At 40.1% G+C, this 27,752-nt stretch overlaps 2 protein-coding genes across 5 annotated transcripts; one reads left to right on the top strand and one right to left on the bottom strand.

The window, feature by feature from the left end:
• The first annotated feature begins 207 nt into the window (after positions 1-207).
• On the top strand, positions 208-13,843 carry GSTK1 (glutathione S-transferase kappa 1). The gene is made up of 8 exons (XM_010717487.3): positions 208-337; positions 756-837; positions 1,561-1,689; positions 4,854-4,954; positions 5,879-5,914; positions 7,773-7,889; positions 8,380-8,473; positions 9,677-13,843. The coding sequence occupies exons 1-8, from the start codon at positions 272-274 to the stop codon at positions 9,724-9,726; spliced, it is 675 nt and encodes a 224-aa protein (XP_010715789.1). The 5' UTR covers positions 208-271; the 3' UTR covers positions 9,727-13,843.
• Positions 13,844-17,816: 3,973 nt separating this feature from the next.
• On the bottom strand, positions 17,817-27,741 carry LOC104912853 (rap1 GTPase-activating protein 1-like). Of its 4 annotated transcripts, none has more exons than XM_031555681.1 (4): positions 26,138-27,741; positions 24,805-24,908; positions 22,291-22,407; positions 17,817-18,763 (listed from the first exon to the last, which is right to left on the bottom strand). In XM_031555681.1, exons 1-4 carry the CDS (start codon positions 26,246-26,248, stop codon positions 18,760-18,762), a joined length of 336 nt encoding a protein of 111 aa, XP_031411541.1. In that variant the 5' UTR covers positions 26,249-27,741; the 3' UTR covers positions 17,817-18,759. The 4 variants fall into 4 exon arrangements, 3 of the variants coding, with proteins under 3 accessions (XP_031411541.1, XP_031411532.1, XP_010715800.1); XM_031555672.1 differs by having other exon boundaries at positions 17,817-18,572; positions 26,138-27,738; XM_010717498.3 differs by having other exon boundaries at positions 17,817-18,572; positions 22,291-22,404; positions 26,138-27,728.
• Positions 27,742-27,752: the final 11 nt, after the last annotated feature.

Raw genomic sequence — 27,752 nt, 5'->3', positions numbered from 1 at the left:
AAAACAAGCAGTATTAAACAGGGACACCTGAAGAATCCCTTATTCAACTCTTCTGCAGGGTAAGTTCCATTCACAAGGAAGCTCCTGGGAGGACGGACACGACACACAGACCGCACTCAGCGGGCCACACACGGCCTCCCTCGCCACCAGGGCGGACTCACGTGAACGGAAGAGCTCCCAGGGCCCGTCAGCGCCCGCCTGCCCGAGGTGGGGCCCGCTGGGTAGTGGGGGCGTGTCGACACGGCGCGGCGGGGGACGAGAAGGGGATAAGATGGGTCGGGTAGTCGTGGAGCTCTTTTACGACGTGGTGTCTCCTTACTCCTGGCTGGGGTTCGAGGTGAGGGGAGGAAGTGTGGAGGGAGACCGCTCCCGGGGACCCTGCCGTTCACTGCGGCCGCTGGCAAGGGGGCCGAGTAGGCACGACCGAGGGCCGGACTCCGGTCGGCTGAAGGGCGTCTCGTTTCCCTGCCCCTTAGGGCTTCCCTCGCTGCGACCAGAGCGGCACGGAGCCAGTGCGCAAAGTCCCTGCTTTTTTTCCGTTTTGTGTTTGTTTTGGGTTTGCTTTGCTTTGCTTTGCCCATAATGTGTTTGGATTTTTGTTTTTAATCCCGTTTGTCGGGGACCTTTAAGTTTCTTCATGGCGTGTTGAAAACCAGGGGCGTTTAGGAGGCACGTCCCAGCCGAACGCTTATTTTCTACTTGCATGCAGATCTGCAGACTTCTCTATCAATCTGGCTTGCCTTTCTGTGTTGCAGGTTCTCTGCCGATACCAGCACATATGGAATATTGATTTGCGCTTTCGTCCGGCTTTCCTTGGTGGCATAATGCAGTCAACTGGTAGCTAATGTGGGGTGGTTGGCATTCTTTAGTAGGATACTTCTGTGGGTGATCGCAGAGCCAGCCTTAAATTCATTTTTGGCACCAATAGCAAAGTAAATATAGGGTCGTGGAGCTCAGCAGTGACCTAGAAATTGGCTGCAGGGAATTTTGTGCTGTTACTGCTGCGTACCCCCCCAGTGCTTTTGCTGTATGTGGAACGTGTAAATACCAAAGGTATAATAGAATAATTTTACATGAAATGATTTTTTGAAAGTTTTGGGTTGAATTAAAACTAGAATAAATCTGTGGAACTCTTACAGTTTGTAACATACGTGAAGGATCAAAGAACATTATAAAATAGCACTTGGGGCCTTATTAGGATTCCCTGAGGTTTATAAATCATGAAATTAACAATCCCCTGCCTTTGTTTACCAGAATGTGGTTCTTTACCTTAAAAGTCATCAATCTGAATCAATACAGATCCCTATCAGGAAGTTTTTACCTTTGTTTAAAACTGGTTCTGCTAATTTAAACTACCAGTCTTTGTAAAACCAAAATAAATTGTGTTTTAAATCATACTGTTACATTTGGAAAATCTGCGTATGTTTTACTAATATTGTATAAAATTGCTTTTCCTTGGGTATGTGTGTAGGTGAGATCTAATTTGTCATGTTTTGTTTTGTCCAGTGTTTTTATAGTATACTTGAAATCTTCTGCTTAAAATAGAACTTTTTCTGAAAGGTAACAAGCCTCCAGCAATGTTGCCAAAGCGTGCAGAATACCTGCAGAAGGATATAGTAAGGATGGCAAAATATTATCAGGTGCCTTTAACATTTTCAGAAGACGTCTTCCAACGTATTCTTGGTAAAAGTAAGTAAGAGATTTAGCTTAGACAATATTTGTCAATCATTGTTTAAATCCTCCATTACAGTAAAGGTTAAGAAAAAAAGAAAAGCCTCTCATTTGTCCTATTGGATCTTGTGATTGTCTTGTGATATAGCGACGCACATAGCATGGGAAATAATCAGGAAGAACTAGAGGTCTGTGTGCAGTCACACAGAGTGGGACAGCTCCTATGACTGGAATGCTGTCATGGATGGCTCTGTCTTTTTAAGGAAAGGCAGACTGCTGAGGCAAGGTGGTGGAGTTGCCCTTTGTGCGAGAGAGCAACTAGAATGTATGGCGAGGGGGAATGATGAACAAGTGGAGGGTAAGAATCAAGGGGTGGGCTAACATTGGTGACAGTGTTGTGGATGTGTACTACAAGCCACCTGATCAGGGGGTGGAAGTGGAAGAGGCCTTCTACAAACAGCTGGAAGTAGCCTGGAGATCCCCAGCAATGGTTATCGTGGGGGACTTCAGCCATCCTGATGTTTGTTGGATAAGCAACATGGCCAGGCACACAAAGTCCAGGCAGTTCATGCAGTGTGTTGATAATAACTTTCTGATGGAGGTGGTGGAGGAGCCAATGAATGGGGGTATACTGCTTGACCTTGTTTTTACTAAGAAAGAGCTGGTCGGGGATGTGATGTCTGAGGGAAGCTTGGGATGCAGCAGTCACAAGATGAGGGAGTTCATGATCTTGTGTGGGGAAAAAAGCAAAGCAGTGAATAAAGTTGCTACTTCAGGAGAGCCAACTTAGACTTCTTCAAAGACCTACTTGGAGGTATCCCATGGGCTACAGTGTTAGAAGGAGGGCCATGAGAGCTTAAACATCACTTATTCCAAACACAAAATCAGTGAATCCCTAAGAGTAAGAAATTGGGGAAAGGTGGCAGGAGGCCTGTGTGGATGAGCAAGGAACTCATGGATAAACTGAAAGGAAAGAAATTCTATGAAATGTAGAGAAAAGGCCTGTCTGCCTTGGAAGAATATGGGAATGTTGTCAGGGCCTGTAGGGATGCAACAAGGAAGGCTAAGGCCCTCTTGGAATTAAGCCTTGCAAAGGAGGTAAAGGATAACAAGAAAACCTTTTTAAGTATGTCAGCAGTAGAAGGAAGACTAGGGAAAATGTGAGTCCCCTACTAAATGAGGATGGTGCCTTGGTAACAGCTGATACTGAGAAGGTATTCTGAATTCTGAATGCTTTTGTTGCCTCAGTCTTCATTGCTAAGAATAGCCCTCAGGAATCCCAGACCCTAGAGGTGAGAGAGAGAGTTTGAGTAAAGATGGACTTTCCATTGGTTGAGGTGGATCTGATCAGAGAGCATCTAGCCAGAGTCAATGCATACAAATCCATGGGCCCCGATGGGATGTGCCCACGTTACTGAGAGAACTGGCAGAGGTGGTTGCTGAATTACTCTCTATCATCTTTGAAAGGTCCTGGCAAGTGGGAGAAATGCCTGAAGACTGGAGGAAAGCCAATGTCACTCCAGTCTTTAAAAAGGGCAAGAAGGAGGATCCAGGAAACTGTAGGCTAGTCAGCCTCACCTCTATCCACTGGAAGGTGGTGGAACAGCTCATTCTGAATTCCATCTCCAAGCAGTTGGAAGAGAAAAAGGTTATCAGAAGTAATCAACATGGATTCACACGGTGGTGCTTGACTGATCTGATAGCCTTCTATGATGCATCACTGGCTGGGTAGATGGGGGGGGCGAGCAGTGGATGTTGTGTGCTTTCAGCAAGGTGTTTGACACTGTCTCCCATAACATCCTTGTTATGAGACTTAGAAAATGTGAGGTAAATGAGTGGACAGTGGGATGGATTGAAAACTGGGTGATTTGCAGAGCTCAGAGAGTTGTCATCACTAGTGCAGAGTTTAGATGGAGGCCTGTAACTAGCTGTGTTCCACAGGGGTTAGTTCCGTGTTCAGTCTTGTTTGACATAATTTGATGTAATTCAGCAACTTGGGTGAAGGGATAGAGTCCACTCTCAGCAAGTTTTCTGATGATACAAAGCTGGGAGAATTGGCTGGCACAACTGAAGGCTTTGCTACCATTCAACAAGACCTGGACAGATTGGAGAGTTGGGTAGAGAGGAACCTGATGAGATTTAACAAGAGAAGTGTAGAGTCTTGCATCTGGAGAGGAATAACTGCATCGTGCATCAGTTCAGGTTAGGTGATAACCTCCTGGAGAGGAGCTCTGCAAAGAAGGACCTCGTGGTCCTGGTGGACAAAAGGTTGATCGTGAGCCAGCAGTGTGCCCTTGTGGCCAAGAAGGCCAATGGTATCCTGGAGTGCATTAGAAAGAGCATAGCCAGCAGGTCAAGGAAGGCTATCCTTCCCCTCTACTCTGCCCTGGTGAGGCCACATTTAAAGACTACTGCGTCCAGTTCTAGGCTCTCCAGTTCAGAAAAGACAGGGATCTCCTAGAAGGAGTCCAGCAAAGGACCACAAAGATAATTAAGGGCCTGGAGCATCTCCCATGTGAAGAAAGGCTGAGTAACCTGAGTCTGTTCAGCCTGGGGAAAAGACTGAGAGGGGATCTGATAAATGTTTATAAATATCTAAAGGGAGGTGGGAAGCAAATGTTTGAGGCCAGGCTCTTCTCAGTGGTGTGTAGTGATAGGACAAGGAGTCGTATGTTTAAGTAGTACTTGAACATAGTAAGTTCCGTACTAACATGCAGAAGAAATTCTTTACGGTAGGGGTGATGGCAGCAATGGAACAGGTTGCCCAGAAAGGCTGTGACATCTCCTTCTGTGGAGATATTCAAGACCCATCTGGATGCCTACCTGTGCGACCTGTTTTATGGTACCTGCTTTAGCAGGGAGGTTGGACTTGATGATCTCTTGAGGTCCCTTCCAATCCCTGCAATTCTGTGATTCTGTGAAGATGGATTCTCTGTCCATAGCCTTTTCCTGTATCTGTTAGCAGTATGAAATCTGAGTGTTTTTTAACCATGAAAGGAAGTTCTGAGGAAATAAACCTCCAAATTAACGTTGAAGATACTGTTGATTCAACAGAAGTTTTACTATTTGGAAATAATTACAAATGAGATTATACTGTATTTAGGTAATAGTTTTTAAAACTCTTACCTGTTTGTGATTCTGTGCCATGTTTCAGCATGTTTCTTTGTTTCCACTAATTCCAGACAGTCTTGGAGCCATGCGTTTTATCACAGCCATTGATATGACACAACCAAAGTACTTGGAACCTTTATCTAGAGAGTTCTGGTTACGTTTTTGGTCACAGGTCAGTATTCATGAAGCCTTGATCCTTTCTGTCAACATTCCAGACTCGCTTCATTAAATGTGAAATGTGAACAAAACAAAGAAAAAGTCTTTCAATTAGAAGTCATGGAAGGAAACGTGAGGTCATCAGTCTTCATCTTGGTTTCAGCTGGGCTAAAGTTACTTTTCGTTATGGTGGCTGATATGATGCCATGTTTTGGATTTAGGAGAAAAACAATGTGGTTAAAGAACTGATGTTTTAGGTGTTGCTGAGCAGTGCTGCACAGAGCAGAGGACATTTCAGCTTCTTGTACAGCTCTGCCTGTGAGGAGCTGGGATTGCTCAAAGAGCTGGGAGGGGACAGAACCAGGATTCTGTGATTCTGTATGTAATGATAAAAATGGGGTTTTGGGCTCAGGGACTGGGTGGGCAATATTTGGCATATGGTGAGCAATTGAACTGCATGTCACTTTTGTACATACGTGTGTGTATATGTGTATATACACACATATGTATATATTCACAATTTTCCCCTTCCTTTTCAACCCTATTAAAGTGTCTTTGTCTCAACCCACAAGTTTTACCTTTATCCAGTTCTCTCCCCTATCCCACTGTAGGGATAGAGGTGAGCCAATGACTGTGTGGAGCTGGGACTCTTGCCAGAGTAAACCGCAGCAGTAATTCAGGAGTCACTGCAAGAACTAGTTGTCTTAATTGGCTGTTCCTTATTTTCAGTATGTATTGTGAGTACTACAGACTGAGCGAATCAGCAGTTTGTGTCAGAACAATCTTTGATTAGGTAACTCAAAATTTTTTCTGAAAAAACGTCTCCAGCGGGGACAACTAACATTGCTTTTATTTCTGTTTTCTTAGAAAACTTGCTTTCAAGTCCAGAACTGAGCTCTTGTTCATGTTAAGCAAACTACTTATTTTCTTCTTTTAACAGCATGAAGATATCAGTCAGGTGGAGAGTATTTTGGCTGTAAGTCTCTTCTTTTTGTTAGTGCTTCTGCATTTCTGGTTTATTCTTACGGGATTGCTTGGATCAGTAATAACCATGGAGACAGCTTAGTGTGCCTTTATTATTATAAATTTTTCAAATGACCACTTGGAGATTTTAAAATTTTCTACTTGAAAAAAGTGGAGGTTTAACTTTTCTAGCTGGTCTGTTTCAAATTTTATTTATTTATTTATAATTCTTAGAATAAAAATCTCCTTTTTTTTTCTAGTTCATGTAGCAAGATACTCAGAATGGAAAATGAATTATTTATTAATTCAGTTTTCTTAAGAGTGGTTAAAGAATAAAGTAGTCTCCAGAATGCCTTGAGGTTTTGATATTATGTATGGATGAAATCTTCTTGTGAAATGGTTCACTTTGCTAGGAAAGTTGATGCTCCTTGAAATGATGGAGGGAAGCTCTGCTATTAAATTTAGTGCTGTATTGCCATCTTACGTGTTTAGAAGTTGCAATTGTCTTATATAGTCTTATATAGTCTTTTGCATTTTGTGTATTACAGTTAAGGCTGTAATGGCATCTAGGTTTATGTGTCCCTACTTAAGGAATCTCCTTTCTACGTTCTTCTATGATTCTATGATTTTATTATTAAGTTACTGGAACATGAAGAAAAAAAGAATTGCCTGTGCCTAAGAGATACAATCTCTGCTCTCTGACATTGCTATTTGAAACTTGCAGTCCAGCAAGTCTACTCATTGCTTTTTTGTTTCATCTTAACACATCTTTTCACCAGATTTTCAGAAAATGGTGGCATTTTGTTTACCTTTCCAAGAAACAAAATTTGAACTCCAAATAATTTAGCCACTCCTTGGCAGTCTTTGAGCGTATCCATGTTCAGCAGGGCAGGGATGTAGGCACCTCTACATTTGCTACTGTCTGTATTTTTTTTTCTGCCCCTACAGCAAATATTAGACCTTCTCTAAAGCACTTAATGTAGAAACAGGTCATCCAAAGCTGCAACAGGTCACAACCTTTTCATCTGAGTATTTAGAGGTGAATTTATTTTACATAGTGTTTGAGAAATGGTATGTTGTTTACTTGATACAGTTCCACATGTGCCTGTAGTATTATTTTTTTTAACTCAGTTCTTAGTTAGCAGTGACTTCTTGTAACTTCCTATAGAAGCAGTGTAGCCTCAGAATCCTGCCCCAGTCCTCCTAAATACTCTTCCTCTAAAATGGTGACAATCAGATATTATGTCTGTGTGCAAAGATTGCAGTCTAAATGCTTTGTGTACCATGCTTGCACAGCATTTTGTATTATTATCAGATTACACTTGTGTATCTCCCACTCAAGTAGAGTTAAAAAGAGTTACTGATCCTCCTGGTATGGGAGGAGGAGAAAGTACAAGAAAATGTGGTTGCTAAGTGAAAGAAAAAGTGACTGTGAGCATTTTCTCTCAGGATTACTTTTACTTCTCTTGTAGGAGAGGGGAAAAAAAGAAAAAAAGCAGGTAGATGTTAGGAAGTTAGCATCCTCTGTGAGATACTGTTTAAAAACACCCTGAGTATCAGAGTTCCTATGTGGCCACACTTGTACTACAAACTGTTTCTGTCTTAGCAAACATTACACTCAGTATTTTCTCTGGAATGCCTGAAAAATACCAGCATGCTTAGAGCTTCAGAGATTAGAAGTTAACAAATGAGAGTGGATTGGGAATAAAGCAAGATAATGAGCAAGAAAGACTTCAAGAATATTTTGTGGGTTTTTTTGTCATAAACTTTTGTAATAAACTAATAACATTGAAGAAAAAAATTAATTAGTCCATAGTGGGAATTAGAATACTTTGTATTAGAGCATGCCTTATTTTATTGTCACTTGTCAGGTAGCAGAAAAGGCTGGGCTATCCTCTGAGCTCACCCAGAAGCTACTTGAAATGACTTCATCCCCTGCAGTGAAGAATCGTCTGAAGGAGACAACTGAGGAAGCAATAAAATATGGGGTGAGGTGCTTCCAATGCCTTTTGATATCACAGCTATGCATTCCTTTCCCGTTAAGAACACTGGGAAGCAAGGAACAATGAAGGTGATGGTTAGAAAGCACTATACAGACCATCTCTCTTTTGCTTTTTGAGCATGTAAAAGCGAACTCACTGGTAATTTATTGCATTGTCATCTGGGAAGCCCATTCCAATTAATTGACAAGGATGGGCAGCTACAGGGCCAGAATCAAGAAATACCATCTGTCACTAGTTAAGATAAAACTGTGAGTTTACCACATTGCTTTTTTGCTCGTTCAGGAGGAGCATACAGTCTTTGGAGAGCCCTTTACTTTCTGATAGCTCCATTAGACTCATCTTTCAGAATGAAGTTCAAATGAAAAGAAGGCAAAAAAAGTCAACATTTTGGATTTTATTCCTGAACACTGATCATGTGCCTACAAAAGTTTCTCTCATTATAACATTCACAATTTAATCTCCATCCTGTCAATAGGCTTTTGGGATGCCTGCTGTTGTGGCGCATGTTAATGGAAAACCTCATCTCTTTTTTGGCTCTGATCGTTTAGAGCTGCTAGCTAGCATTATAGGTGAGTGTGTACCTAATAATACCACTAAATGAAATAGCGTTTATGTTTTTCAAATATTAATTAATGTTGACTGTACTTCTCAAGGGATGAAACTGCTGTCTGGAATGGATTTTAGTACGTTTAGAGTGACCAAATATGTAGTCCTTTTCCCAAGCAAGAAATAATTTGAGTTCTCCAACCTTTCTCGTTGGTATGTTTCAAGGTTTTGTGCACCATGTGTCATTCTTAAATTACTATTAAATTTGCTTAGATTTCAAAATGTTCATATTTAACTACTTGATACTGGGCATTACATCTTGGATAAGATTAAGACTGAGTGACACTGACTTTCTGCAGTTCTGACATTTTACCTTAAATCTGTTCCTCCTTAATAAACAGCATGCTATCACAGCTCTTAAATCCGTAGCTCACTGTTGCAAGTACACGAAATTTTAAACAGAAATCCATTGACTGACTATCCTCTTTGATGGGAATGTACTTATTTTCATTTCCCTATTAATAAATTGCACCTTAACTTGGTCACCTGAGTTAGAGGGAATTGACTTCTGTTCTTAGATTTGGCTGCACTTGGAGAATAGGAGAGCAGTGACTAGGAAGAGTTGTGTGTAATTAGATCTAATGCATTTGTGGAAAAATGTCAGCAGCAGATCATCATTAATGTAAATTAAATTTGGTCATAGATTAAATAGAAGGAAAATTTTGGATGTTTATTTTCTTTTTTTTGAATGGGTTTGGATTATTTAAAAATATTATTTGTGAAAATGAGAGTGAGGAATATGAAGTTTTAAACAGCCATATTGATAGTTTCTAATCCTAACTGGAATGTTCTTCCCACTTCCACTAGTTTCCACTTCAAATTCTTTCTCTGAATCCCCAGCCTCTTACCCTTTTTCTCTTCCTTACCTCCAGCCCCTGAAATGAAGTAGTCCTTAAAACATTTGGCTTCAGCATAGCATTCAGGACTTGCAGAATTTCTTGTCTGTAACAGAGGAAATAATTCTTCCATACCACTGAATTTGTAACTATGCAGTAAAGGGTGCTGGAAGCTGCCTGAAGCATGCCATACAAGATAAATATTTGTATTCCATCATCAGTATTTGCCCTTCAAAAGAAGAGTAGGAATAGACATTCAGCTGCAGAAATGTGACTAGACAATGATTTATCTGTATTAAATTTTAATTCTTGTGCTGATTTGTCTTGCAGGTGAAAAATGGCTGGGACCAGTTCCCTCAGCTCCAAGCCCAAAAATGTGAAAAGTCTTGGGGAAATACCTAAGAATGAAAAGACAACAATTATATATACAGTTGATCTTTGGTGATTATGTATCCAATTTTATAGAGAGATGGCTTTCTCTTCCTTAACTACTAACTCTACAGATCAATTTCATTTCTAGTTAAGAAATTTGAGATTTATCAATATGAACAGTCTGATCTGTTCTTTACAAATACAAATGTGTTGCTTTCAAAGATTAATGTTTAACATTAAGGATTTAACTTCTTTCAGGTTAAACATCATCTTTTCCAATCAAAAGTATGAGGATTAAGTTATTATGGGACTGACATCTTGATGTTTCAGAGAGTTCTCATATCTTCCCACTTGTCCTTTAGAAACACACATACAGCCTAAGAGATGTTATTTATATTTGCCTTTTAAGTCCAAGATACAACACAGACGGAAGAAACACAGGACAAGGCACTCGTGCTTCCTTTCACCTTGCAGCACAGTGATTGGTTAGACTAGTGGAAGAGAGAGAGAATTCAAGTCCAAAGCAAAATCTGGGAAATGAGTCAAGTACTTCAAAAATAATTCAACTGGACGGTATTTATACCTGCACTCATGTGACTGACACTGGAGATCACCACACATGCACATTCATAGGCACCAGCTCCAGCCCTTGCAGAGGTTCTTAATTAATGCCAATTTTGCAGTAGCATCCTTGGAAGACAGTGGTGAACACGATGTAAACTCAGTTGGCAACCAAACTCGACTATGCTTTGCTTCCTCAAAAATGGCCTTGTTGCTGACTGTTCAATAGTGATCTAGGATGTGACTATGAGGGACTTGGCGTTATACAGTCTGCAGGGGTGAAGACATGCAAACAGTAAGATTAAAATCAAAACATTTAATTTGCCACTCCCTCCTCTGACTACAGTCCTTACAATTTGCACACTAAAATTGTTTGGAAATTTGGCCTTATATTGGCTGAATGGGAATAGCGTATTTGAATTTATTTTTGTGAGGCTTGATTTTTCAGTGTTTCCTCACTGCCTCTGATGCATCAGTGAAGGAAGCAGAAGGTCTAGCAGCAGCTGGAACCTGTTTTTGTCTCTTAACTTCAAGGTAAAACATGCTCAGTCTCCATGTTCTTACAGCTCTAAGTGTTTGTTTCCCCATGCACAATTTTCCCTTCTTACATCTGTTATGCATCTTCAGGAAACATCATAAAATTAGAGAACTCCTTTCTCCTTTTAACCAGTTCACCCTGGGCAGATCCAGTCTGAAATTTAAGGAAATGGGGAATATAAGAGGCTACATTCACTGAGGAGTCAGAATCACAGAGAAGTTACCATCCACATGAATGCCATAGGCTTTTGTAAGTCCCTTCAAGCCATGTTGGACAGGTTTTCGATCATTATACTCCTGAAATTTGCTACTCTTTATCAGTGTTACAAAACTAATTCTGAGGTGCTGGTAAAAACAGAGTGGCTGAGACGTTGCTTTAGGCCAGACCACATCAGTGACTTGATTCACAGTGCTGTCTCAGAAATGGGTAAAATGCACTTTTGTGGATGTAATTAGCTCTGGTGTGAATTTGGGGAAAATGTAATAAATGTCTTGAATTAATTTGATTGTGGAAGCCAGGTTCTCATGAAGCTTTATCTTACAAAAGAGCTTGACTTAAGAAACGGCCTAGTGGCAAAACTATTGGTTTGGGAGATGGATCTCCTGAAATGGATCTTACAGACTGTTGTGTACTTTCCCAAAATTATCTTCAAGGCTGTCAGATGCACTTGAAATCAGTAGAGATGAAATGCTCAAAGTCTGAAGTACTAAAATACCATTTACACGCTGCTGAGGAGATTAACAAAATCCAAACTCAAGTTTTTCCCTGTATCACTTATTGTCTATGATAACCACTGGTAAGTGATTACATCCTTTGCAGTTATTTCAGTGAGGATGCATATTGTGGCAACTCTGCATACATACTTTGAGCAAAATTTCCCTGTTTGGGAGCAGAGGTCTGAAGTTCTGCCTCTGTCTACAGAGACCTGATCATGAGCACGTGGCTCTTGGCAGACACTGATGACTACCCCCAGTAAATGCTGGTTAGCAGCTATATTTTTAGTCTAAGCATTCATATCTGGCATAGCAGGCATTTAACTAGTCTCAGCACTAACTATTGGCTTCTTTACCTGGCTTGCCTTTCTCATCTGCTCTCTATAAATGTTATTCTACGGGGACATCAGTGGCCCAGTACCACTGTGAAGAGCTCTGCTGTTCATCTGATTGCTCCAAGTGCCATGAGATGGCAGATCAGCTAACAACTAAGCATCACTTGAACATTACAATGAGAGCTTAAACCGTTGTGTCTTGCAGCATGCACAGGGGTTTGCATTAAGCACTAATAAGTACTATCAACTATTTGTGAATAGCTGGAAGAATTTTCTTCTCTTAAAGATGATGCCTCTTCTATCTAGCTATATACCAAACTGAGTTCCTCAGAGCTTCGCATCTTTATCAATTTCAAGGTAGCATGATGTTCAACTGTCAAAACAGAAAGGGTACCAGAAAATGAGACAGACTGTGAGCTTAAAGAGAGACTTTGAAAGATGCAGGCAAAAATGGACTTTGAATTCTAGGGAACAAGCCTAGAGCTGTGTTCTTCTTTGCTCTATTACAAACCTCACCAGGAAATTCAGTTGCACTTTGACATCTAAGGCAAACCCGTGAAACTGCCACGAAGAAGTAGGTTCCACTAAGGCTAGGCTGAAAGCCAGCAAACAAAGATTCTAGAGATAGGCACAAAGTCAGAAAATAAGCAAAAGAAAATGGCTTACTAAAATAATGAAACCACAGAAAGAAGAGAATACGTGCGGAGAAAGCTGGGTGGCATCTGAGCAAAAGAAACAGCAAGGCAAGAACAGAATAAAACTGAATGTAGATTATTGCAGATAGAGATGTCTCAGCAAGAAAATGTTGTTCACTGTGGCAGTTCGCTGTGTTGTTCACTGCAGGCAACCAAAAAAAGGCAGTGCTTATATATATATAAAACAAGCCGTAGAAAGTTGGCCATAGAAAACGATTTGTAGAAGAAGGAATAATATTGTCTTCACTGTGAAGCTGTACAGTATTTGCTGCACTCTTTCAGTATGGCAAGAGGTAGCCCAGAAGCCTGCCTCTGCATTGACTCACTGCTTTATGGTACTGTTCCATGGCAGTTACCTGTGCTTCTTACCCAGTGTGCACTGAAACAATTCTGCAGCGATGTCTTCACACATAGCATTAAATGGAGACCTGCAGAACAAGGTAGTTCTTTTAACTCTCCCCTGCAAGTATCTTCTTGTCCTTTCTTGTCCCTTTAACCCTCAGCAAAGACTCCTAAGTTAAGTTTCTCTCTTTCTCCCATCCTTACCTCTGTGCAAATGAAAAGGAAACGTTTTACTAAAGCACTTAGTGGGCTATGGTGCTGACCATCTGATTTGCTGCCTTTTCCAGTGAAGCCAGCAACACTGCTGGAAGGAAGCAACTTGCTTCCTAGAAGGGAACCAAGCACAGAACAATAAACAAACAATTACCAAATTTTTTCATGGATTTGTGGACTGTCCAATGACAGTGAAAGGAATTTACCCACACGTGACTTGACTAATATTACCATCATTTACTTCTAGATTGAAACACTTGGAATGTGACTTTCATTTCATACTAAAAATCATTGAATTTGGCCACTGCTTCCAGACTGTTTTGCAGTCACACCTGTTCTGTCTATAACTTCTTGTCTAGAGTAGTTCTGACTACAGGTGTCCAACAAGTACTGAAGTCCTTCTCCAACTCTCCTATAAGTTTCCCTTGATCCTTTTTTTAGTTTATCAGTCTACTGTTCTACCCAAAAACTAGTTTAAAAAATAAAGCAGGTTCTACTAAGTGACAGAGTCGTGCAGTCAAGCTAGAAAATGCTATTACTGAATACATCTGTGCAATTTGAATGCCTGATCTTTATGAATATATGCACTCATTGTATTTGTCTTCTCCTCCCTTTGCTCCCTCTCCCAGGCCTCCCACATCTAGCTTCAGGGTTTAAGGAATTTGCCTATCGTCACATATCAATACCATGTTTGAACAAGGAATTAAATACTTTGCAAAATTCAAAGATTTAAGGCATTCTTTTGCTTTCTGTAATCATTTGCTTCTATTCACCTTACACATTTCACAAAATATGTGTGATGCCTTTCAGATAACAGCCTTCTTACTTACACTGTTCAATTTTATTTCTAAGTGACCTTCATCCTATGCAATAAGGATAGCTTTGAGTTTTAAATATTGCAATTTCATAAGTAGTATAGTTTCTAGGATTTCATGCAAAGCTGTATTACAACATTACATTTTAATTATTACTCTTTTATTTGCATCAGGGAAAAGGTAGAGAGTTTGAATTAAGAATTGGTTCAGGATGTCCTATGGGGTCAAAAGCAGCAGACAAGAATGGCTGTTATCATTTGATCATGAAATTTAAGGAAGCTTTATAACTCAGGTAATGAGAGATTCCTGCTGTAGCATGGTAGGGCAAGATATTGTTCAAAGGAACAATTATTTTCTTGAACTTTACATGATCATACCAATATTTGCTATGGGACAGATGAGATGCAACTGTGTTTCAGCAGTTTTTTAAAGATGGAGTATCCCCTTTCCCAGCTTCATGATGTAATTCAAAATGGTGAGGAATTAAAAGTCAAAACTTGTAAATCACTGCCATTTGTTGTGAAACTGCTGCTTTAAGCAATGTGAATCTGCAGTAATCAGGGTTCTGTTCCATTTTGTGTATATCCCAGCACTTAGATATTGAACTTCTATCTATGTTGTAGGTAACAACTAATAGATCAATTGATTAAAAAAAAAAAATCAATCTAGAACAATTGTAAGTATATTAACAAACCTAGGGATGTCTTACTCAAAGTATTAAGGTCTGTAACTTATTTTATAACCTGACTTTGAGGCTAAGAAAGTTACTCCTGTCTTAGGTGGTAGGCACTAGCATATGAGACACTGGTGCTTTAAAGACAACTCAGAAAACAGCAGTTCTGGCAGTAACTGTTGTCTGTGTCTTCATCTAGTTTTGGCAACATGATCATAGTCTCCTGCCTTTCTTTTCTTTAACTTGTATCCCATGATCCAAATGGCAAATTGAACTACAGAAGAAAGTGCATATGGGTCAAATTCATGAATGAATTCCATTATCATTGAGTAAGATCAAAGCTTACAGTGGACATCCAAACTGTCTTAAGTTTCTTCAGAAAGAAAAAAAGAAGAGTTCAGTCTGATTTTTACACAGTACGTTAATCGTGGCTGAATAATTATTGGACAACTTACTGAAGGAAAAAACTAAAACACTTGGATGCCTCTCCATGCACCAAGATGTTTTCTTTGTATTTAGTTCTGCTTAACTCAGTTCATTCTTTGGTTAGGGATAACTAAAATTTCTCCATTTCATCCATTGCATAGATGAATGCAAATTATCTGCACTCATTTAAATGTAATTTTGTCTAGGAATATTTGCTTGTATTGCCATACTTAGTCTTTGACAGTCGGTCTCCTATCAAGACTGGTAGCACATAGATAGGAAACTTCAGTATTTGCAAAAAAGAATAAATTTATCACCCCCATTTTGCTTCCTAGAATTTCTAGCACAAAGAATTGCTCTTAATCCCATCTTTTCTTCTACCTCAAAAACTGACAGAATTTCTAGAAAATAGAATTTCAAGAACTTTAATTTCACTTTGTCCTACAAAAGTGCAGGCTCAACTTCACTATCTCATGTGCATAACACAGACGTATAATCTTTTATTATCTTCTTCCCCTTCACGTATTATCATAGACACATTCTAAATGTTGCAAATGATGACATCACCGCAACTTCTTACAGCTGTCAGCAAATGCACTGAAGACTACATGTCTGTAGTCTCTTGGTTGGATGAGTTGATTTCACATAGACTGAAAATTGTCACAATGTTGATCCACTTTAACTGTGTCTCTTGGCCTAAGTCAGAAGTCCATACACAAACCTACGTGTTTGCTTGTGTACCTTTATACAACATAATGAAAAAATAAAACCTCTGCATGGAACAACTAAGAGTAGATATGACACAGCAAAAGATTACCACTCCTGGACCTTGTACTATCAACTTGGCTTAAGGATCCAGCAAGGTTTTCTGGCAACAAAAATTGCAGGAATGAAAATGTTGCACGAGTGAGCAGAAGGGAGAAGGAGAGAGAACCTCAGCCAGTGTGATAAAATGTTCAGAGTGGATCACTGGGATCAATTCCACTGTGCTTTATGTAAGGCACACAGATAGCAGAGGTAACTTGATTTGTAGAAAGATTACACTAGGATTTTTTATGGCCTGTGGCTGGATAGGCATATCAGTTGTTAAAAACAGCACTGCATCATTTCTGTGCCATGAGGCTTCAGGATGTTTGCACAGAGACCTCTGGAAGACAGAGAGCAAGAGAACCACAGTTACTCACAAGGCCAAAAAGAAGGTGAATGCTTTTACTTGATGATAGCCAATTTTCATTTACACTTATTTTCTGCTTCTATTGGTATTTCATGCAACAAGTAAACATGAGCTACTCACCTTTCACAGGGAACCAACTCGTGCACCTGCTTGGTCTACATGTGGTGTCACAGAGGCAAAAGGAGCAAATAAAGTTCATATATATGTGAGGGAGTGTGTGGCTAGATTAGATCCATGTGGCAAATTAGAACCCTCCCCCCCATTGGTACCTGGTATAGTGATCCAGTGACAGATATCAGGCCAAAGGGTACGGTACCGAAGGCCAGGAAATGCCTCAGTGCAAGCAGAGGTGTTGACTCAAGACAGAAACACAGCTTGTATCCTACCATGGAGGGCATACCTACCCCTCTTCATACTTGTTAAACATCTGTACTAATCCCCTTGAGGTTGTTAAGTTCACAGGACCACTGGTGGGAGCAACTCCAGCATGCCTCAGTGTCCATGAGGAAACATGTATTTGGTCTTACATGAATTTCCAATCAGTACATGGGAACACTGAAAGCACTTTTTCATGTCACTGAATTTACAAAATGTTACTACTGTGTTTCTGGATAGTTTTAACATCAGGAATCAGGAAAGCATGTGCACCGAATCACAGAAACACCAAAGTTGGAAAAGACCTACAAGATCATCCAGTCAAACCATCCACCTATCACCAATAGTTCTCACTAAACCATGTCTCTCAACACAAAATCCAAACATTCCTTGAACACCTCCAGGGTCAGTGACTCCACCACCTCCCTGGGCAGCCCATTCCAGTGCCTGACCACTCTTTCAGAGAAGGAATATTTCCTAACATCCAGCTTAAATCTCCCCTGGTGCAGCTTGAAGCCATTCCCTCTAGTCCTATCACCAGTTACATGAGAGAAGAGGCTGACCCCCAGCTCACTACAACCTCCCTTCAGGTAGTTACAGAGAGCAGAATTAACTAGTTATAGAGAGCACATTTTAACTAGTGTTATTAAACGGTTAATTAAGAAAGTTTAAGGAAGCAGAGAGGAGGTAGAAACTAATTGCCAAGATCTTCATTATTTTTTTTATTTCTTATTAGCAAGCTATTAGGATTAAGTGTTAAGCTCTTGCACAGACAAGTCCTTCTTGCAGACAGGAACATATTCAAGTCAAGATGCCCATCTTGTACACTGTGTGTGTGTACGGTTGCCTGTAGGGCTTGAGTGGCTCCTGTAGATCAATTCCACTAGATTTTTAGCTTCTGTATGGCTGTTATGAAGGGAACATTCAAAGCATTATATATGACAAATTGGATCTATTGATCACAGCTCACTTAAATATTTTGCATATTAAGGTAGCCTGGAGCATGTTTCATATCTGTCAGAGCAAAACCTTTAACGTCAGCTTCTAGCTTAGAATTTGGGAACCACTACTTGTCACTTTCTAGTAGAGAGTAGCTCATGAATGTCACATGCTTATATGCTGTGAAACGTACTATGTGTGTAACACGGTGTGTGAATACTCACCATAGAAAAGAAGTGCTGAAATATGTTGAGTAACTCAAAAAGCTAAAAGAGGCAATAACGATAAGACAACTTCAATATATTAAATATATTTATTCATTCAGAAACACTGCAAAACATGGCCGGTCTCGACCTACAAGCAGTATTGAAACCTAAAGCCCCAGGCATATTACATGCCAGCATGCAATAGGGAGAGCAGTAAAGGCAAGGCCAATATAGGCCCGAAGATATTTCCTCATGAGGTTACAAAATATATTTTGGAGGAAATGAAGGCTAACATACTTCTCCCTTGGCAGAGCCAATCAATAAAATGAGCTGGGACCTAAATTTCCACTAAGTATCACCTTAGTACCCTTCTTCAGCAGATTTCTTCATCCTCTTTCTTTGCATTGCATTTCCTAAACCATGTCATCCATCTCTAGTGCTTACTAGAGACAGAGGTGGAAATGTGTTCTTCTGCTTTTGACTTAATTCTCTTTCTGAATAAGTCTAAGGGAAGAGGAGGTGCTCAAGGTAGCCTCCTTTCCCCCAGTATTTGTAGAGTCTGGCTCAGTAATTGCTGATTGGACAATGGGAAGAGCCTAGAATCAAAATGCTCCAAAATAATCTCTCTGTCCTTCTTCCTCTCCATGATTCCTGCTCCAGGGACTGCCAGTGGAGCATTATGTGGTGTCACTTGGACTCTCCACAGTCCTTGAGGTCCTCTAAGTTCATGCTCCTCTTAGCCAGTTCTCTCATTTCACCCAAAAAGTCTTGCCAGTATCTTCAGTGAGGTAAACAATTAGTAGCATCCGGTCCACTCCTGATTGGCTTGATGTCCCCACTCAGATGTGTCTGAGGAGGGAAAACACATGCACACAAAACCTGTGTACTTTTCCTAGGATTTGGACATACACAGTACAGTGCTTCATTTTCAGATGAAACTTGGAAAGAGTCCCAATCCTGGGGAGTTTGCTACCTTGTTACTTAGGCTGGGTTCATTCTTTCACCATGTCCTTGGGAGAAAGGATTATTCAGAAGGCTACCTGGACAACAGAGCAGAAGAAACTAAGGATAACTGTCCCTGTATGTTGGAGAGTAGACAGGAGTGGTCCAAGTGAACAATGGAGTTTCAAATATTACAGGTTGACTACTGCAGAAGAGTGTTTTAGAAATTAATAACTGAAAGTAACTATTAGTTTGTCTCTACTGTACAAGCATTTATCTGTTATCTGTTTCCTTTATATTTATGTTTAGGTTGATTTTTGTAGGACATAGATGAAGAGTCCTGACCACTGAAGTCTGGAATCTGCAATGCTTGACAACAGCAACAATATGCTGTACTTTTTGCCATAGATAATGCTATTCCCTAAAAAGAATCAGAAATTGGTTTATGACATAGTACCAGGGACGACATTATTAATGTGGTCTGCCTAAAATATTCTAGACCCAGCTGGGATTCATTTTGTATTAGAAATATGCCTATAAAGTGATGATGATTTATGGTTCCATAATGAGTAAACAGTAAGCAGATAATTTTCTAGAACTTTAGGGATCTCCAAGACAGATTGCTAGAATCACAGCCCTAACCCATTCCTACAATGTTGTGCTAACAATGTCTTGGTGAAAACTGTTTGCTTTACCTGGTGAAATTAATTCCCTATCTCAGGCATGTCCCTGAAGGTATAACTGCATGTGGGCTGGTCCCTAGCTCTGAAAAACTGGCTAATCACAAACAGTGCAAAACTCCATGTTGCATCATACCTCATATGCAAAGTGTGCACGTGATTTCTCATGTCGACAAACAACATTCATGCAAATGTTATTAATGAAGACCTGTGCAATGTCCGCTCTCTGAAAGCAGGTGATATTGATTTGAAACAACTAGCTCACCTCCTCAACTCATGAACAGAGAATGGGAGTTGGGAAGTGGGAGCAGCCCACAGTCAAATGCAGAAGTGAGGAACTAGTGGGTTTTTTTGTTTGTTTGTTTTCCCAGGACATATATATATCTATAAGACAGACCAGCTATAAGGTATTTTCGTACTAGGAAAAATTCTTGCTGGTTACACAAGTTTACTTCAGCTGCCCATACAGAGTCCCTCACATGTGTTTAGCCAGGAATTTGAAGTTTACTAACAAGCTCCCAGAAAGTATGAAGAGGAGGAGGTGGAATTATATGGTAATGTTGGAAGAAGGATGCTGCTGACCAATAAGCAGTTGCATGTTCTGCATTCTCTCTAGCAGTGTCTCTGCTAGCATCTTAGATGTTCTGTATCTTCTAGTTATGTTTTCATTCTCCTCCCTTGAAAACTTTATGACACCCACCTAGCCCAAAAATGACTATCATAGAAACATACTCACCAGAACTCTGCACTTTCACTGTGACAAAATTCTAGACAGCCCTACACCACATAATTGGATAGATAACTTCTGCAGATAGTCATCAGCCTGTAATTCTTAGGGTGAACTGGGGCTAGTTAGAATGAAGGCCCTTCCTTGTCTGACTTGGCACCGAGAGCAACAATCACAGGAGCCTGGTTCTAGGGTATACTTCCTGACATTTTTTTAAAGGAGCTCCAATACTGAAAAAGGGACACATCCTACTACAATGTACTCGCTGTCCCTTACTGCCACAGATTTTGTACAAGTTCTCAGGAGTGTGCCAAGCTGTTCCAGAAAGTTAGCTACAGGCTTTGATTTAGAATCACAGAATCATGGAATGGCCTGGATTGGAAAGGACCACAATGATTATCTAGTTTCAACCCCCCTGCTATTTGCAGGGTCACCAACCACCAGATCAGGCTGCCCAGAGCCACATCCAGCCTGGATTTCACAGAACCAAAAGCATCCTCTGAGTCTTAGAAATGCAAATGTGTGGTTTCATAGAATCATAGAATGGTTTGGCTTGGATGGGATCTTAAAGACCATCTAGTTCCAACTACCTTGCTCTAGATGGGGTTGTCACCCATTAAATCTGGTTGCCCAAATCCCCCTTCCAATCTGGCCTTAGACTGTTCCAGAGATGGAGCAGCCACAGTTTCTCTGGGCAGCATGTTCCAGTGCCTCATCACTCTCATAATAAAGAATTTCTTCTAATCTAAGTCTAACCTCTTTTATTTTAAAACCGTTACCTCTTGCTGTAACACTACACTCCCTGATAAAGACTCCATCTTCATCTTTCCTGTAGGTTCACCTTAAGTAATGGAAGGAAATCTTCTGCAAAGTACTGAAGTATCCTAGATAGGATTCCATCTTAGCATAATACAGCTTATCAACAGCACTGCTGCACTGCTAAGAAAGTGTAATTTTCATAGCATCTTAGAATTGTAGAATCACAAGGTTGGAAAGGACCTACAAAATCATCTAGTCCAACCATCCTCCCATTACCACTGCTACCACAAGCTACTAAACCATATCTCATAGCTCCTCATCCAGATGCTTCTTGAACCCTGCCAGAGACAGTGACTCCACTACTTCCCTGGGCAGCCATTCCAGTGCCTGACCACTCTGAGAGAAAAAGTTTCTCCTCATGTCTAATCTAAACCTCCTCTGGTACAACTTGTGGCCATTTCCTTGGGTCCTGTTTGTTGCCCAGAAGGAGAGGCCAAACCCCTCCTCATCGCAACCTCCCTTCAGGAAGTTGTGGAGTGCAATAAGGTCTCCCCTGAGCCTCCTCTTCTCCATCCTGAACAATCCCAGCTCCCTCAGCCGCTCCTCATAAGATTTGTGCTCCAGACCCCTCACCAGTTTCATTGCCCTTCTCTGGACACACTCCATGGCCTCAATGTCTTTATTGTAGTGAGGGGCCCAAAACTGAACACAGTAGTCGAGGTATGGCCTCACCAATGCTGAGTACAGGAGGACGATTGCCTTCCTGCTCCTGCTGGCCACACTATTTCTAATGCAGGCTAGGATGGCATTGCCCCTCATGACCACTGGGCACAGTGTTTCTGTAGTACACTTCAGAAATGTGAAGAACTATGCTGTAGTCTATTCCATGCAATATTTTGCAGAAGAACACTGGGTGCAGTATGGAGTGCTTTTGCAACAAAACATAGATGAAATACATGAGACCATAACACCTGCTATCACACCTTGTGGGGACTGAAGACAGGCTAGTTCAAGCCAGTTAGGAGCAGCAGTATGAGCCCTGCTTAAAAAGGCAGAATTTGAATAAACCTAGCTTCCCAACATACCCTTGTCCAAGTTTCTCTATAACGCTCCATAATCACTTCAGAGCAAACTACAAAGGAAACATACATATGGGTATTTGTAACTGGATAGCTAATGCTTTGTATATGCTGTTAGATAGAAGTTAACATGATGCTCAAGATACAGCCAAAATCACCTTCAAGTAGCCCAGTCTTTATTTTTAAGAAAGCTGAGTTCCTTGTGTACACACTCTAAATTTCTGTGTCAGGGCCAGACATCAAATTTTTCAGATGTTGCAATGCCTTATGTGGACAATCTTGGTATAGCATTCAAGAGAGTAAGATATGCACTATTCTTTCTGAAGCCAACACCAAACACAACGAGCATCTTTCAAATATTAAAATCATTTTCAACTCACTTGCTCTTCCTGCTGGGGATCTCTGGGGAGCTGGGACTGGATGATCCATCAGATTTCAGGTCAAGCAAAGTTTCTGGACTGTCTACCACCTTCTGTATCCTCTCTGCAATGTCCCTGCTTGGAAGAAAGACAAATCAGTTATATCCTGGGGCCAGAGTTCACCATTTTCAGAGTTCACCATTCATGCTACTCTAATACTTCCTTCCAGGCCGCATTACAAAGCTGGATCTCTCACATACACAGGAAGGAAAGCAAATGTATTTGTACTGAAAGGGACAGACGCCTTACAAGCTGTTAAGGGCAGCGTATTAGAAATGGTCAAGTCTTTGCTCATTTTAAATTTATATAATTTATATAAAAGACTAAATTAATTTCAGTATTTTACTTTAATTCTTCAGCTTTTTCTTTCACTGCCCACTCCCTCCCCACCCCCCGTGTCTCCCCAAGACACACACATTTCATAGGTCTTGAGAAGATTTAGGTTTCATTAGAGAGCTTTTATACTAATTGCATAAAGGATTTTCTGATTAACTGAAGTTAGCTAATGTCTCTATTTCAGGATAGTTCCAGTATTTTCTTTTTTCTGGTACCTATCAAGATACTTCTGAAGAAATCTGTCTACGCGAGTAACTTAAAATTGAGGAATGTTACTTAAACAGGAATGGAAAACTCTCATTTCCCACCTCAGGTTTTTGTTACGTTTGTTGGTGTTTTCAGCAATGCAGTTTACAGTTCCTCATGTACTCTCTTTGTCAGCTATCTTACCTGTACTCTTCACCTCACTGTTCATCATGTCTTCTTTTGTGCTAACATAACTCTTTGTGAAACTGAAAATGATTTAATAAAACAATCTTGATAATTAAACAACCCTGAAACTTCTATGACACACGAACAAGCGGGATGGACTGGCTTAGCTCAGTCATCCAGGGCTGCATTTCATTAACCTACAACTTCAGGATGAAGTCATGCATGACTTGTTGAGTTCACTGCTGCCAGTGAAAGAGCCTGCAAGTTTAACAAATCAATGGGAGAGACGTAACACAACAGTGACCTTTCCTTATTTCATTGCAGGCTATATCCCAGGGCCAGAGAAAGAGCCTGCATTCCAGCCACTTTTGCTGAGTATAGCTTCTGTCAGTTCTGGAACTCATCAGACTTTTCCATGAGCTAACTCACAGCAGAACCTAGCAGACACTTATCCCAGTTGATTAACAGGCTAAATCAATTCCATGAAAGGCCTAATAAGGATTCAAGTTATCACAAGGAATTAGATGGGACTTGGTAGCTAAAAGAGATAGTGGAAGAGGGAATGCATGATGTCTGCTTTTCAGTAGCCACGAACTATTAGATCAGACCAATTGCAAGTGAAACTGCACATCAGGAACCACCTAAAAAGTCTTGCAGAAAAATCCAAAAATAAACTCACAAAATAAGGCTTAGCATTCCTAACATCTAAGTTTAAAAATAAGCAAAAGAAAAGCTAAATAAGCCCAAAGGTTTTCCAATTCCCATCTAGCAAAGAGAAGAAAAAGGAATTTGAATCCAGTTTTTATTCCTTGTTGTAGGAAACTTTTGCAAATCTTCAAAGGGGATAGGGAATGATATGGTACATAAAGTAACAGATTGAGAGACACAGTTGCAGAATGTTCTAAAGTGCTGAGGAGCTGTGACTTCTCCATTGGCTTAGATTGTTACAGAGATTGTCTCAAAAGATTCTTATTTTCCTCAAAGAAAGTTTTATACTATTTCTATTAAAATAATGTCATAGGTATCTCATTAAGTTCCAAGATAATAAACTGAAAGAAAGAAAAATGTAATAATTCTTCCTGTTGTAAAATCACTGGTTTCCACATTATAGATGGCTTTTGCCACTTACAATTTTTAAGCTGTTTCCAGAACTTCTTGCAATTGGGAAAACTGAGTATCAGGTGCAGGGCACTCACATAGATTTTGAGAACCCCTGCACTCTTTAAAAGTGCTTTGCAACGAGAACTGAGACAAGCTTTATGATTTAAATGTCATCTCTGGTGACCAGTAGAAAACCAAATGGTAGAATGCTTATAATTTTATCAAATACACCAAACTGCTCTTGGATCCTAAGAATTTGCTCTACCAAATAGTATTACTGTATCTTTGTATCTCTTGTAGTTTCCATGGAAATTGGAGTCATTACTTTCAGAGTGATCTCTGTAGTATATTTTGTGTATTTTAACTTGTCAACACGAGAACAAACAAAACCAAACAAGAACAGATTTTCCCCCAGATCAGTCTTGTATCTTCTTACTTAAATGCTGATTCTCCCTCTTTCCAAATGTCCTTTTTTTATTGTTGCTTTCTTTATTCATCCATCTCTATATCAGATGATAATCAGGACTTAGTTCCCATTCCAACCACTTCCAGTTCAGTTCTCATTCTTGACTACTCCCTTTCTCCACATATCCATGCCCTTCTATATTCCTTTTCTCATCCCCTCCTGTTTTTTCTCTGCTTGTCTTATCTTCTCACAGCTCATACCTCTTTTCCTCCTGTATGTTCTCAATGCCAATGGCACTACTCCGTCGCCCATGGAAACGGCTGGTTCGAGTACGTGATGGGCTCCTACCAGGCAAGGCAAAAGACTAGAAAAAGGAAAGTGTTACAGGAAGGAAGAAGGGAAACGAGACAGGAAAACTGTGGTGAACCAGAAAGGGAGCTTGCAACACTAACCCAGATTCCCTCTTTCACATTGCTATGCTATGTAGTAGTGCAATCCTGCTCCAACAATGCAAGAAAGAATACTTTCTGTCTCTGAAAGTTTCTGAAGCAAACATTCAAACAAGTGGTAAGAGAGAGACAGAGAGATACAAGATACACAGCAAGATATACAGCTAGAATACAGAGAAAGAAGATCAGGAAAGGAGACAAAATCATTAAAAGGCAGTGAAAACCAGAAGTTAAAGGGAAGAAGGAGGAAGCAAGCCCAAGTTAATACCATTCTTGACTTTGCAGTGGTAACGTAAAGAATGCATATAATTGAGTAAATGGTAACCTTGAAATTCCCACCCTGAAAATTACTTTCTTAGCTAACTCAGAGTTGTTTTTTCTTCAGTTTGCCTCTACTGATGCAGAGACCACAGTAAGCCGCACATGCTTTGGCTAACATGACAACGTTTCCAATATTAGAAACCTGGATACATTTCTGGAAACACATTCATCATAGATTTATAATGCTCTTATCTTTAGTATCTCTATCAAATAAGAAAGACTTTGAGAGTGTATAGAAATATTCACTCTTTTTCTCATCCCAAACACTATTAACTCTGCTGTTTGTTCCAAATCTGAAAATTCTATCTACAGCAAAGGAGTATTTTAAATAAACATTGCCCATCTGTTTGTTTTAGAGAAAAAAATAAAGAAATAAAAAGACTGGTGAAATTGAAAAAATAATGGAAAAATTAGTGTCCTAATGTTTTCAGATCTAGTCCTAATGTTTTCAGATCTAGTCATACAGTAGTACAGTACCATTTTGGTAAAAACACGGTCCAAGCATTTTTTTTAAGTTATGACAACCCACAGGATCTAATACAGGACAACAGAGATTAATGTTTGATGCAGAGTCATGTTTTGTTTTCTTCTTCCAGTTTGCATCAATTTTAGCTCTAGTTTACAGATGACCTGGCGCTAGAGATAGGCACAGACAAAAAGGACTGCAACACATGTTTTCACTACTTGTGAAATGGAAAGATACAACAGAAAGAGATTAACAGAAGGACAGCAGGACAAAATATTTGTGAAAGAGAAACAGTATGTACAGGTGGGTCACAAAGGTATGCCAGATTTCTTTTTACAGTCCACCCTAATACCTTACCGCAGCAATGGCCTTAGGGCCCTCGGCAACACTCTGGCTCAGAGCAAGGCCAGCTGTCGTTGGGCGGCTGGGCATGGTGGCTGGCTGCTGCTTTCTCATAGATATCCCCATGGTATCCAGGCTCTGGCTGCGGCCTCTGATCACCCGCTAAACAGAAGGGAGGCAGGGAAACAGACATACACAGATACACATACAGACATGCACACAGTAGGGCGCTATGAAAGTCACCACAGCAAGGCTAGAAAGCTGGGACAGACCAACACCAGAAACACAGAAATTCTAACTCCTCAAAGACAGCATCTTACATATAACCCTTTTGTTGTGAGTTTATGGAACTCACTGCCAGTAAAGAACTCTCCTCAAATATATTCTCTGCTTTTATCTCATTTATTCTATTGCAGTAGAAATTCCCTCACAGTATCCCAGCTTCCTAAGACAACATCATCTGATGCAGTCTTGCCCAGTATAAGCTACAAAACACAAAACTGAACTGAAGTCTATAAGATCATGCATGAAGGTGAGAGCAGCCATTTGAAAATATGGAGCATTTGAAAAAGCCATTTTCTGATATTTCTCAGTCTTTTCCAACCCTTTGCAAAGGTTGTTTGTGTACAATGACCTGTAAATCATAGTCCCTACTATAAGTCAGAAAAGGACATTTTTGGAATAATTACTTTAACATGTAGGTGGTTATGAAACTCCTGGCTAGTAGCAAGAGGAAGGTAGATTAACTGTACATACTAATAAAACTCACCAAAACATCCTAGATCTGACCAAAGCTACACATATACTTAGTAGTTACATGTGACTGGCTTAGTTTCACCATTCTTAATAACACCAATCAGCCCACCAGACAAAACAAGGGGAGTTCATCTAAAGAAAAGCTTTTTTATTAAGTCTCTCTGTTAAGGCAGACAAAGAAATTGGTGACACAGAAATGGAAAAGTGAGAGAAAGGAAAGTGATGCAAGATTTTTCCTATATAAGCAGCTCAAAATTAATTTCTCCTGTTTGTTCAAAAACTTTGCTTTCATTTATTGTCCTGATCCTTGCACTTTTACAAGTAAGTTGTCACCTGAGCCTGACTTTTAAAAGTGAGAGAAATCTAAACTGAACAACAGGAAATTAACCCTGGCTTTTAGAGAGAAAGTAAAGCATCAATATTTTCTAAACAATACATGCTAAGTTGTGTTGGAAACTCTTGCAGTTGCTCCTGCTACTCTTTCAGTCGTAATGAAAATGAACTGGAAGAAGTCTACTGTGAGAAATTAAAACTGCTTCCTATTAGTTACTGCAGTTGCTCTTGTAAGCACCTACACCCTTCCCAGTAAGTCAAGGAATGAAACCCCATTTGACATTAGACACCAGCATAATGCATAAAGAAAGAGTCTGATGTCATAGGGACAGTATAGGATTCCATCAAAGACCAAGCTTTAGCTCTACAGAGAAATGTACACAAACTAGGAAAATGTGTATTTTTGAATGATACAGTAAAGCGCAGTGGAAGATGCTCTAAAGAAACACTGCTACAAGAAAAGTCTAACCTTTCCATTTAATCTGCTGCACAGCTTATCACTAGGGTCAATATTCCTGATGGGACATAGTGATCCTCAAAA

The sequence above is a fragment of the Meleagris gallopavo genome, chromosome 1 (assembly GCF_000146605.3).
Source record: "Meleagris gallopavo isolate NT-WF06-2002-E0010 breed Aviagen turkey brand Nicholas breeding stock chromosome 1, Turkey_5.1, whole genome shotgun sequence".
In the NCBI taxonomy this organism is placed as follows: Eukaryota; Metazoa; Chordata; class Aves; order Galliformes; family Phasianidae; genus Meleagris; species Meleagris gallopavo.
The sequence above is the reverse complement of the archived record's forward strand: the minus strand, read 5'-3'. Positions and strand labels throughout refer to the sequence as shown.

Coding starts and splice junctions, on each gene's coding strand:
- GSTK1 (XM_010717487.3), top strand. CDS start 272: ATGGGTCGGGTAGTCGTGGAGCTCTTTTACGACGTGGTGTCTCCTTAC. Junction 838..1,560: donor TGGCATAATGCAGTCAACTG/GTAGCTAATGTG, acceptor TTTTTCTGAAAG/GTAACAAGCCTCCAGCAATG. Junction 8,474..9,676: donor GCTGCTAGCTAGCATTATAG/GTGAGTGTGTAC, acceptor TTTGTCTTGCAG/GTGAAAAATGGCTGGGACCA.
- LOC104912853 (XM_031555672.1), bottom strand. CDS start 26,248: ATGGGGATATCTATGAGAAAGCAGCAGCCAGCCACCATGCCCAGCCGC. Junction 24,909..26,137: donor GCCCTAAGGCCATTGCTGCG/GTAAGGTATTAG, acceptor TCCTTTTTCTAG/TCTTTTGCCTTGCCTGGTAG. Junction 22,408..24,804: donor AACATACAGGAGGAAAAGAG/GTATGAGCTGTG, acceptor CTTTCTTCCAAG/CAGGGACATTGCAGAGAGGA.